A 12,776-nucleotide genomic window follows, 5' to 3' on the forward strand; every position below is an offset into this window, starting at 1 on the left:
AATTTTGTTATTTTTCTATTGATGTATAATTGATTTACAATGTTGTGTTAGTTTCTGGTGTACAGCAAAGTGATTCAGCTGTATGTGTGTATATATATTCTTTTTCAGATTCTTTTCCATTGTAGGTTAAGTCTCCCATTTTAAAGGACTTTTCTTAATATTTTATTTTTAAAAATATTTATTTATTTATTTGTTTGTTTATTTTTGGCTGCATTCGGTCTCCATTGCTGTGCATGGGCTTTCTCTAGTTGTGGCGAATGGGGCCTACTCTTCGATGCTGTGTGCTTCCCATTGCAGTGGCTTCTCTTGTTGCAGAGCATGGGCTCTAGACGTGCAGGCTTCAGTAGTTGTGGTGTGTGGGCTCAGTAGTTGTGGCGTATGGGCTTAGTTGCTCTGTGGCATGTGGGATCTTCCTGCACCAGGGCTTAAACCTGTGTCCCCTGCATTGGCAGGTGGATTCTTAACCACCGTACCACCAGGGAAGTCCCTAAAGGGCTTTTTAAGTCTCATATTTTTCTCTCTTAGCATTTACCACAACAATAATCAATTATTTTTTTTTTAACCATTCAGGTATTTCCTATTCTTGGGAGTCAGGAGGCTTTTGTTGTTGTTTATTTTTAAATTTATTTTATTTTATTTTAAATTTTTTTTTCAATTTTTAAAAAATTGAAATATAGTTGATGTACAGCATTTTATAAGTTACAAGTGTACCATATAGGGGAGCTACATGCTTTGTTCGCTGCTATAGGCCTTCAGTGAATAGTTACTAAATACATAACTATAATCTCATCAACAAGGATTTCAACTCTTCAACTCCCAATGTTGGGGCCAGTGATTGACCTAGTATGAGCTCTGATCCTAGCCCTGGTGTCCATAGTTGTTTGGGACTCGGCTTCCTTCTTGTTGAAACCAGAGATGTGATGAAAGTGTCTTGCAAAGCACGGCCCTCCTGGTGGGTGGGTAGGCCGCCTGCTGTCCTGTTAACCAAGTCTGTCTGTCTTGTCACCTTCTCTGCTTGCCTCCTAGGGTTCAGTGGCCTACGTCCCCCAGCAGGCCTGGATTCAGAATGTTTCTCTGAGAGAAAACATCCTTTTTGGACGCCAATTACAGGAACGGTTTTATAAGGCTGTGGTAGAAGCCTGTGCCCTCCTCCCAGACCTGGAAATCCTGCCCAGTGGGGACCGGACAGAGATTGGTGAGAAGGTCAGTAGGCTTCAGCACAGCCCCTGTATCAGTCAGCTATTGCTGTGTAACAAACAACCACAAGATCTGAGTGGCTTATGAAGTTAAACACTTACTCTTCTACTTATGGGTGAGTTGACTGTGACTGGGTGACCCAGGCTGGGCTCAGCTGGGTGGCTGTGCTCCATGTTGCAGGCCAGCTGATCCTGGCTCCAGGCTGTGGGTTGGCTCAGGTCTGCCCCATATGGCTTCTTGCTAGGGCCTAGGTGAGGAGGCAGCAGCTCCCCAGGGGGAAGCTTTTCTAATGGTGGCAGCAGAAGCAGAAGCGAACAAAAATAAAATGTGATGTCCCGTAAAGCACACTGTCCTTTCTACCCACAAAGCAAATCAGTTGGTTGAGCCCAAAGATAAAGGACCAGGAAGTGCACGCTATGTTTGCAAAGTCACATGACCAAGGGCACTATACAGGGAAGAGGGGTGTTAATGATTCAGATGTTCACAGTCCATTTTAAAACAGTTACAATGATAAAAATAATAATACAATAGCTAACACTTATGGAGTAGTTACTATGTGGTAGGCACTGTGCTTAAACACTTTATACATATTTTGTCCTTACAGCAAGCCCATGAGATGGGATTTACTATTAGCCCTATGTAATGGTTGAGGAAAAGGAGGCACAGAGAGGCCAGATGCCTTGCCTAAGCCCCTTCCCACCTCAGGGCCTTTGCACATGCTTTCCCCTCTGCCAGGCTGGCTGCCTTGAGCGCCCCCTGGTGGTTACGTGGTGTGCGCTCTGGGAGTGTGAATGTTCCACAGCAGCACCAAAGAGCTTTCCCATCTTTGCTTTTAGTTACAAGCCAGTGGCTCCACCCGCTTTCCTAGTTGGTGAATGATTTCTTTTATTTGAGGGACATCTGCAAGCTCCTTGGAAAGAAACAACAAATTATTAGGGCTTTTTGGGTTTTCAAGTAGCAAAGGAGCCTGAGTTAGCCTAAGCAGAAAATAACTCAGTGAGAACTGAGTTTAAGGATAGACATGCATCACATGGAACCCAAGCGCTGGAGTGTGGTGGGGCTCAGGGAGGGCTGCGACAGGCAATCTGGTTCCTTCTCTGTCTCTTGTCTCTGTTTTTCTGCTTTGTCCTTTTTTTCACAAGTGTATATTTCTGCCGCTTGGAGGCTCCTCACTCTCCCTGTTTAGGTCCCAGTACCAAATTCTGAAGGGAGAGGACACGATTGGCTTCGTTTGGGTCTGGTGACTTCCCTGGACCAACAAGCCGACCCTGGCGGCCAGGACCCAACCTGAGGGCACGGAGAGGTGGACATCTCTTGGGGGAGGGGCTGGGCAGTTAGCCCATGTCCACTTTGAGTCCAGCCAGCTATGAACGTGATGCTGGGTTATCTGTTGCAGGAGGGCTGTGTGGTCCATGTGCCCTGGTTCAGATTAGAAAATGGTGCCCTTCCTGTGGGTGAGTGGGGCACAGGCTGGATTACAGCACCCCTAGGGGCACAGCCTGCCGTCGCCGTGTGGCTTCCCCAGTGAGTGATCCAGACTCCAAAATCAGGAGCCTCCCCTATAGCCAGCACTGTTTGGTGCCCTTTCCCGACGGTGCCAGGGGCCTCCTCAGCAGCGCCCGGAGGCTCAGGTTTTCTCTTTGCCTGTTTCACGGTTGAGGCTGAACCCCGTGCCAGGACTTGAACGCAGGCTGGTGCAGGCGCCATCTCATGCCTGTGCCACCGGCTCCATCCGCGGGAGGCGGGTGCAGCCCTGCAGGGCCTCCGCCCGGGGTCTCCTACATCCCGAGGAGCATCTCTGCCTGTCTCTGCTTCCCAGGAGGCCCACCCCTCTGCCATGTCTCTCCCAGGGCGTGAACCTGTCTGGGGGCCAGAAGCAGCGTGTGAGCCTGGCCCGGGCCGTGTACTGCAACTCTGACATCTACCTCTTCGACGATCCCCTCTCGGCAGTGGACGCCCACGTGGGGAAGCACATATTTGAAAACGTGATTGGCCCCAAGGGGTTGCTGAAGAACAAGGTACCTGCCGAAGGCGGGGCTCGGGCTCTGGGTCTGGCCCTCGCTCTCTGGTCAAGTCGCCGCGTGTCCCCTCTGGGACTCCTTCACTTGATTGAACATATTTCTAGTCCCTTGGCCGCCTTCCCGGGACAGCCTTCTTGCCGTTGTCTTTCTAGGCAGACGTCCTTGGCACTGACTGGAAGTCGTTGCCTCCGTTTGGTCAAAAGCAGCCTCTCTTCCTTGATTAAATGAGAGGGGTGGTTTCGCAGAGGGAGGTCCCCCCCCAGGATCCCCTGTCAGCAGGGAGGCCTTCTCCCTTCCCTGCTGGGGTGGCCACGGGCTGAGGGACAGGGGTCTGAGCAGGAAAACGGCCACCATGCCTTAACGTGACAGGAAATGATTCCTTTCCTCGTGTGTTATTTTTTAGTTTGTTTGTTGAGGGAAAATTTTAGGGGAAGGAGGATAACTGGCTCTTCCTCCCCTTCCGCTATTAAAAAAGTAAGACAGGTTCCTGGGAAAAATGTAGCAAATTCAGAAAACCACGAAGGAGGAAAACAGAAGCAATTATGTGTAATCCCACCACGTAGAGATTTTCATATTTCTTTCGAGTTTTTTGCTGTGTATGTAAGCTTTTTAATAGGAGTTCACGTCACGCATAGATACAGTAAACCTCATGCTGCTTAATCTGTTCTGAGTATTCCCATGCACACCACAAGTAATCTGTATAATTTTTAAGTATTAAAAAATTTTTTTGTTGTTGTCAAAGTAATATATGCCATAGTAACAGAACCAGAGAATATGAGTGTATGTAAGGTGAAAAAGAAATGACACTCCCTCACCCTGCAGCCCTAGCTCCTCCGTGGAAAGTAGGGCCAGCAGATCTGGCCTGCTGCCTGTTTCTTAGGCAGCCCACCAGCTAAGAATGGTCTTTACATATTTTAGTGGTTGGAAAAAATCTGAAGAAAAATATTTCATGACATAGGAGAATTGCATGAAACTTACATATCAGCTTCCATCGATAAAGCTTTTTGGAACATAGCCAGCCCATCTGTTTATGTCTTGTGTAGGGCTGTCTTCAGACCTGGCAGTGACCAGAGGGCCCCCAAACTTGAAAATATTTACCATTTGACCCTTTAAGAAAAGTTTGCCAACTTGTGTAAACAGTTTGATGAACATCCTCCCAAACTTTGAGATAGTTAGATGAAATGTATACACATGTACAAACTCTCTACTCTTCTGGGGGTGGGGAGTAACTTGAAAAAAAAAAAATTAAGCCACTGCCTTCACATGTTTTGCAGCAGTGTCATTCTTTTATGCATCTACACACGCATGATTCCCTCTCTCCCCATCCTCCAGATTTTTGTTCAAAAATAATCTCCCCCATGAGCCGTGTTAAAACGGTACCCCCTCAACCTCGGTATCCCTTCCCCTTTGCTGTCTGCTCGCCGTCCAGCACACAGTGTTTTTTGTTTGTTGTTGGGTTTGTTTTTAAGTGTCTCAGGGATTTATTATTTGTTTATTTATTTTAATTTATTTTTGGCCGCATTGGGTCTTTGTTGCTGTGCATGGGCTTTCTCTGGTTGCGGCAAGCGGGGGGGCTACTCTTCATTGGCGGTGCCCGGGCTTCTCATTGCGGTGGCTTCTCTTGTTGCAGAGCTTGGGCTCTAGGCGCTCGGGCTTCAGTCGTTGTGGCACACGGGCTCAATAGTTGTGGCTCGCTGGCTCAGAGCACAGGCTTAGTAGTTGTGGCGCAGGGGCTTTGTTGCTCCCCCGCATGTGGGGTCTTCCCAGACCAGGGCTCCGACCCGTGTCCCCTGCGTTGGCAGGCGGATTCTTAACCACTGCAGCACCAGGGAAGTCCCAGCACATAGTGTTTTTCACTTATGTCGGTCACTTCTCTCCCAACCCTGGAACCTGGGGCAAGGATCTTTGTTTCCCTCCCTGCTGTCCCCCGCTCCCGGCACACGCGTGGTGAGTGAAAGCACGCGTGGATAGCGATGCTTCAGCACGCTTGCATCCCAGGCGCGCGCTCAGCCTCACACTTGGGATCTGCGTTCAGGTGGGGGGTGGAAAGTCCCTCTTGCACGCGTGCGCTGACGTGGCCGTGTCTCCACTCTGCCCGCAGACGCGGCTCCTGGTCACACACAGCATCAGCTACCTGCCCCAGGTGGATGTCATCATCGTCATGAGTGGCGGCAAGATCTCCGAGATGGGCTCCTACCAGGAGCTGCTGGCCCAGGACGGGGCCTTCGCTGAGTTCCTGCGCACGTATGCCAGCGCCGAGCAGGAACAGGGGGAGCCCGACGAGGGTAGGGCTTGGCGGGGCTCAGCATGGGTGGTACCTTGTCTGACCCCAGTTGTTCCCTGGAGGTTCCCACCAGCTGCCCTGGCAGCTCATCAGGGCATCAGGAGGGGATGTGGGTCAGGCCCCCTCAGGAACCATCCAGAAGAACTTTCAGGGCTGAATTGAGAGGGGGCCCCAGTGCTTTCTCGCCAGGTCAGCAGAACTGGATGCAAGTCCTCATACTTTTCTGCCGTGTGGCTCTGGGCCTGTTGCGTGTCAGGGTCTTGGTGGCAGAAATGGAGATAGTGATAATTACAGCCCTCCTGGCTCCCGAGAGGCTGTGAGAAGCCAGCGGCATAGGGGCCGTAATCCAGAACAGACGCGAGCGTCGTGAGGCCACGCGTGGTGGCTGGGCCTGCAGGCTGGGAGTTGGCGGGACCTGGGTTCAGATCCCAGCTGCTGCTCTTTCCAGCTGTGTGACATCAGGCCCTTGCTGATAAAGCAGTGTAACAACAGAACCAACCTGCTGGCCCTTGCCGTAGGTTGAATGTGCTAGATTGCTGCAGCCTTCGGCACAGTGCCAGTGATAGATGCTGTTATTACTTCCCTGGGAAGAGTGCCTCTCTGATGCCCCCAAGCACTTAGCATCTGCCAGGTCCAGGTAGATCCCTGCCCACTTCCCAGCTGCCACACCTGCTCTGTCCTCCCAGGCCGGGACTCCAAGAGCAGGGAGAGTCCCAGAGGCGAGGTTGGGACCTCACCCTGTCTTTATTTGAAGCAAATGAGGTGAGGCTTCTAAGAATCCTGTTCTCTCTTATTACTTGGTTTAAAATTCTAGGAATTGGTTGGCAGCCTCTGCAGGCTGCTGTGTGTTCAGGTCACATTGGCATCTGGAACAGATCCTCTGCTGGTCCTCCTCGGAGCCTTGCCCTGTGTTGACACGGAGAGGGAAGAGGTCATCTGATGTCTTGTCTGCTTTGGTTTCAGCTGTTGCTAAAAAGAGTGGACGTAAAGAGAGATCACCTGTCCTACGCCAATCTCCCTCTTCCAGGAACTAATTACAGACTCCCTGAGCCTCTGGGGCGTGTGTGTGACATGCTTAGTCCCCAGCAGGTCTCAGATAGGCTGCCCCGTTGCACAACTCCCGTGGGCAGAGTTGTCATCCAGGTGTCTGTGACGACACACACGACAGCGCGTGGTTGTTGACTGCTCACCAGGGCTTCTGTCCCCAGCGGGTTATCCTGTTGACACCTCCGAACAGCTTCTCCTGAAGGGTTTAGGATTGTGCCTCCCAGTTCACTGTTGAGTAAACTGAAGCTTAAAGAAGCTTGTCCCTTCGATGCCAGGGGCAGGCGGGTCCCTATCCCTGTGCACGGGGCCAATCACTAAGAAAGCTATTTACGATTCATTGATGTAGGCGTTCCGTAGGTGTTTACGGAGCACCCGCTGTGGGGTAAGCGCTTGTGTTGTTTTCCTAGGGCTGCTGTGACACAGCGCCACCAGCTGAGTGGCTTAAACAACAGAAATGCATTGTCTCGCCGATCTGGAGGCTGGAAGTCTGAGATGGGTGCCAGCAGGGTGGGTCCCTTCTGAGGGCTGTGAGGGTTCTGTGCCCGTCCCCCCGCTTCCGGCGGTTTGCTGGCACTCTCTGGCATTCCTTGGCTTGCAGAAGCATCACCCTGGTCTGGCCTCATCACCACATGGTGTTCTCCTTGTGGTGTGTCTGTGTCCGAATCTCCCCTTCTTATGAGGACACTGGTTATATAGGGTTGGGGTGCATCCAGATGAGCGCGTCTGGACTTACCATGACATCTGCAGAGACCATGTGTCTGCGTGCGGCCACATTCCGAGGTTCTGGAGGTCAGGACTACAGCATACGAGTTTGGGGGCGGGTATGATCTGGCCCGTGGCCGTGCTGGGCCACGCTGGGGGGGACAGAAGTGGACAAGACACAGGCGGATGCTGCCTCGTGGAGCTCAGAGTCTAGTGGGAGAGGAAGGCAGTGAGTGAACAGCGGACGGGCATGGTTTTGTGCAGCATGAAGTGCCGTGATCGAAAGCACGTGGGGCCGTGGGCCGGGCAGCGATGGGGGTTTGGGCGACTCAGCGTGGTCCGGGGAAGCCGTCTGTGGGGAGCAGTGTGCTGACACAGGGGACAGCGCAGGCCCCAGCCCAGCGTGAGCTCAGCTTGTTCAGGGGAACAGAGGAGAGGCCAGCGTGGCCACACTGTGGTGGGCAAGCGGCAGGGTGGGAGACGAGGCTGGCGGGGTGGGGGGCTTACCCTGCGGGGCCTTTAGGGTGGGGAGTTTGGGTTTTGTTCTCAGTGCAGCAGGAAGCTTCTGAGTCTCAGAGAGGAGAGGACGCGCAGCGAGAACACACACCTTCACTCCTCTGCATTAGAGGTTGCTGGAGTCCGAGGGGTTTCTAATAAGTCCTTTATTGAGGTGTAATTCACACATCATACGTTTCACCCAATTCAGTGATTTTTTAAAATATTCTAGTAGCTCATTTGGGCAGCCATCACCGTGACCAATTTCAGAACATTTTCACGCCCCTCAAGGGAACCTCACATCCATTGGCAGTCACTCCCCATGTCCTCCCGGGTCGCCAGGTCCTGGGCAACCACTCATCTACTTTCTTTGTTTTTCTTCTGGTTTTGACAAAGAGCACTGTGTAAATTTGAGATATGTGCATGATGTACTCCTCATAAGTTACAGACATCCTGAAATGGTGGCCACAGTAAGTTCAGTGAACATCTGTCATCTCATAGATATGAAATTAAAGAAATAGAAGAAAAGATTTTTATTCCTGTGATGAGAACTCTTAGTAATTACTCTTAACAATTTTCATATGTACACACAGCAGTTTTAATTATATTAGTCGTGTACATTGTATCTCTAGTACTTATTTATCTTATAACCGGCAGTGAGTACCTTTGGACTACCTGCATCCAATTCTTTCTCCCCTCTCCACCTCCACCTCCGCAAATCTGGTCTCTTGGTCTCTTTGGGTTTGTTTGTTTGTTTTTTTTTTGAAGTATAATTTACCTACAACATTATGTTAGTTCCTGGTGCACAACGTAGTGATTCAATATTTTGATACATTACAAAATGATCACCACACAAGTCTCCTTTCTGTATAGATTTGTCTTAAGCTAAACATTTCATTTGAACAGAATTCAGCATGCCGTCTCTCATGACTGGCTTCCCTCAACTTAGCGTGATGTTTCCAAGGTCCGTCTGTGGTAGCTTGCATCAGCACTTCAGTTCTTCCGATTGTTGAATCATATTCCACGGTGTAGACACACCACGTTTTATTTATTCATTCACCAGCTGATGGGCACTCAAGCTCTTTCCACTTTTTGGCTATTACGAATAGTGCCGCTACGAACCCTAGGGGTTTTAAAAGAAAAGTATTTTCTTTTGCCAGCGCGAGATAGCTGACTCCGTCCAGCGTTTAAACTCCTGGTTGGAATGAGTGTCTACAGGTTCATGCTCCTGTGGTTGGAAAGTTCTGCTGTAAGTCTCACCGGCTTTCCTCTTGCTGCCGTCTTCTTCCTCAGATCGTCTCTTAGCCCAAGTCAAGCCAAGGTCATACGATGGGTGACGGCAACTTCAGGATCACTGTATTTCACCAACCTGCTTGGTGGGCTGCATTTAGGCAAAAATAAGTCTCTGTGCTTTCTAAAGTGACACATGTGGGTTTATCTGAATCTTCCTCCCAGAGTGAGGTCTCTCTCTCTCCCCTTTCCATCCAGCTGAACAGGGACCGTCCTTATACGTTGTTGGCCATGGATGAGTTTTTTTCCCTTCCATTCCTCCCCAGGCACCTGCATATCCAAAGCAGATTACGCAGAACCTGGAATGCTGCCAATTAAGAAAAATTTTTTGTGTGCACATCAGCACTTAATTTGGTGGTAAAAATACCATCCAGCAGCCTAGCACCGCTGTGGGGTCATTTCCCCACTTCTGCCAGCCAGCCCCCTGCCGGGCAGGTCACAGAGGTCCTCTGCCCGTGGGTCTAAAATCAAAGGCCCCACCCCTCCCCTTCTTTCCACGTGTGTGGAGGGGCCCCGGCGATAAGGCTTGGCATCAGTGTCAAGTCTTGCTCAGCTGTAGCCAACTCTGAGTGCCAGTGACCTTGGATGTGCGAGAACCACATTTTTGGCTCCTTCTAAAGGGAAACTTTTGTTTCCTTGTTGGATGAACCAGGTCTTTTTTAGAACAGCCAGGCGGAAGGGCGGGTGTTTGGTTTGGGGGGTTCCTTCTCCCTGGGATGGGGAATAGGAGCTAGGCTTGGGACGGGGGGAGACTGACCTGTCCCCGGGGATACGCGTTATCCTGTTTCTAGGAGACTTTTTGTTGGTTTTGGTGGCCAAGAGGTTTACACAGTGGTTCATTAACCTTTGTACCTGGAAGGTATAGAACATTTTTATTTACTCTGGTTTCTTTATTAGAAACCTAAAACCTAGAACGGCGGTTTTCAACAGAGCGCACTTGTGCCTCCCAGGGACACTTGGCAATGCCTGGAGACGTGTTTGGTTGTCACAGCTGGGGCGGGGGGGGGGAGGGGGGGCACTCCTGGCATCCGGTCGGGAGAGACCAGAGCTGCTGCTGAACACTCTGCAATGCACGGGGCAGCCCGCTCCTGCCCCCCAGAGATGCAGAATCACCCGACCCACGATGTCGGTCGTGCTGAGCGTGTGAAAGCTGCTCGTCTTTGACTGCTCTCTGCCCAGCTTCTTCCCTTGTCATCTCGGGAGAAAGACCTTGATTCCAATGGCGTGGGTGCATTTCAGAAGCGTATTCCAGCCATCTCTCAACCTCGTCACTCATTTTTTTTCCCTCGGACTTTTGCTGAATTTTGTTTTACCCAATTATAAAATCCATATGTGCTCCTTGTAGACAATGACAAAACTGTAGAAAAGCTCCAAGAACCAGTAAAAAGAGCCTCCTTCTGCTTGCTCACGGCCCAGAGGGGAGCTGCGTTGGCATTTGGCCTCTTTCCCTCTTTCTAGCCCAGGACCTTTTCCTCAGGTTTGCTTTTGTCATCAGTTCTCCTGTCGCTTTTTTGTTTCTTTTCTTAACATCAGGTCCCAGGCACCTCCCCATGTTGCAAAAGTCAGTGGTAAGCACAGAACAGCAGCTGGAGAGTCTGTCAGACGGCATGTTCCTCTCCGCCCCCGCCCCGCTGTCCTCAGGGTCCATGTTTCTTCCCCTTTTGAGTGAAGAACTTGCAGGGCCAAGGCAAGAGGATAGGGCTGGATGATGTAGCCGGTCGATTCCGTGTTTGGTCAAAAAGCAGGCATTGACTGTAAAGCAGTGACTCGAATTCTTCCCTCAAGGGGGAGGCTTGCCTGCTGGCTCTTGCCCAGGCGGAGTTCCAGAACCTTCTTGAGAATAAACAGCAAGCCTGCGGGGTGCCAGCCTTGAGGGTCAGCGGCTGGCTGGACACACGGCCCGGGCAGCGCTTGTGTGGCTCCAGGGCTGGGGCAGTGCCTGGCTTTCCGGCATCACAGTCCCATCCCTGGTGCTCAGAAGCACTCGCGGAAGAGTCACTAGGTTACAAAGTTTTACGTCTTTGCTTCTTAATGATTTTATAGCACCCTCCCTCTCCCAGCCCCTCATCATTCATATTTTCTCCTCACCCTGTTTTATTTTTCTTTGTAGCACTTAACCCTGCCTGAGAGTGAATTCTGGGTCTCCTACTTTATTATCTCTTTCTCTCCCTCAGAATTTAAGCTCTGTGAAGGCTTTTTGGTCACCTCTTGTGTCCCCACAATGCCTGGCGCATAGTAGATATTCACGAAATGTGTTAAATAAGTGAATGAATGGGTTACACCTTGATTGTTTAAGGCATGCCCTGCGTAACCATTGGACAGTAACACACCTGTGTACATAGCCCAGATTGGAAAGAACCATGAGCTGATTTTACCCATTTCTCTCAGGGCTGGTTTAGAAACCAGCTTCGTGGGCTCAGGCTGTGAGCTGGCACCCCTGTGGCCTATAGCGTGCCCTTTCTGGTGCTGAAAGGTCGGCCGTTCATTTGTTAATCAACCCATCTGCTTATCTGCTGTGTGCCACGGGGACCTCTGGTACATGAGCCACCATGTGAAATGGTGCCCCTTGGATTGTACAGTGTACATTCTGTGCAACTGCACATGGCCATCAGATGTACCAGGTGCTGGGAGTAGAGTGGTAGATAAGACCTAGGAATGATCTCTAGAGCTCACAGTTTGATGGGGGAGACAAACACTAAACAATCAAGGACATCACGGTGCTGAACGCAGTGATGGAGGCGGCGAGCATGGGGAGCTGGCAGAGCCCTGAGACGGGGTCCCTATCCTAGCCTGGGAGGGTCCAAGATGATACCTAAGCCAAGTTACCTCCTCCTCCCCCTTTTCCCCATGTGGAGGTGGCTCAGAGCAAGGTGCTTATGTCCTTGGAGAAGCAAAGGCTGTGGGCTGGCAAGAGGCCTGTGCCACCTCCCAGCCGGCACACCAGCCATGCATGCTGTAATTCTCTCTCTCTCCCCCTCTGCTGCCTGGAAAACAGGCGTGAAGACCAAAGGTCAGTCTGCATTTTCTCTCTCTCTCTCTGTTTGAACAGTTAGAGCTTTTAGAGAAGGGGGCCAGCCCAGGCAGTGTGCTTGTCAGGGATGCGCCCAGAACACGTGGGATGAGGAAACCCAGGTGCAAATGCAGCAGCAGGCCCCTGAGCCATCCTGCTCGTTACCCTTAAGGAAAGACATCCATCCAAATCCTCTGGGCATTTAAATGGGGGAGCTTAAGGTTAGGGAGTGTTACCGTGTTTCTTAATGCTCTCTTGGGTCTTGTGACTTCCCAGGCGCCAGCGTGGTGGATGAGGAGGAAGGTCAGTGACAGCGGGCTTGGAGGTGGCTATGCTTGCAGAATGAGGCTGCGGATGGACTTGTCCTGCTGCTGCATGCCTGGGAAGGGGCCCTTGGATGTCTGCATTTCCATCCCTTTCCATCATTCATCCAGCATTTATTGGGCACTTACTGTGTGCCCGGCTTTGCAGTTGGCGCTTGGGTTACAGTTTGAATCTCCAGACCTCTCACAGGTCGGCCGAGTAATCTTGGCTAAGCTCTACCGTCCGGCAGGTCACATGACCGTGACCAGCATGGCTCAAAGGAGACCCTGGTTGCGAAGTGCCTGGCACAAAGTAGGTGGACAGTGAATGGTAACAGTTTGATAATAACGATCCCAACCATACCTCCTGGGCCTGATCAAGACCCCTACAGGCCAAGACAGCACAGGAGTGATGAGCGCCTAGTGGA

At 51.0% G+C, this 12,776-nt stretch overlaps 1 protein-coding gene across 2 annotated transcripts in view; it reads left to right on the forward strand.

The window, feature by feature from the left end:
- The window catches only part of ABCC1 (ATP binding cassette subfamily C member 1), a 132,823-nt gene that overhangs the window by 95,726 nt on the left and 24,321 nt on the right, over positions 1 to 12,776 (forward strand). For both annotated transcript variants that reach the window (XM_057750672.1, XM_057750673.1), the window contains 3 exons: positions 1,027 to 1,203; positions 3,048 to 3,215; positions 5,320 to 5,503. In XM_057750672.1, the coding sequence (XP_057606655.1) occupies positions 1,027 to 1,203; positions 3,048 to 3,215; positions 5,320 to 5,503 (529 nt within the window). The remainder of the gene's footprint in view (positions 1 to 1,026; positions 1,204 to 3,047; positions 3,216 to 5,319; positions 5,504 to 12,776) is intronic.

The sequence above is a fragment of the Hippopotamus amphibius genome, chromosome 9, assembly GCF_030028045.1.
Source record: "Hippopotamus amphibius kiboko isolate mHipAmp2 chromosome 9, mHipAmp2.hap2, whole genome shotgun sequence".
Classification (NCBI taxonomy): domain Eukaryota; kingdom Metazoa; phylum Chordata; class Mammalia; order Artiodactyla; family Hippopotamidae; genus Hippopotamus; species Hippopotamus amphibius.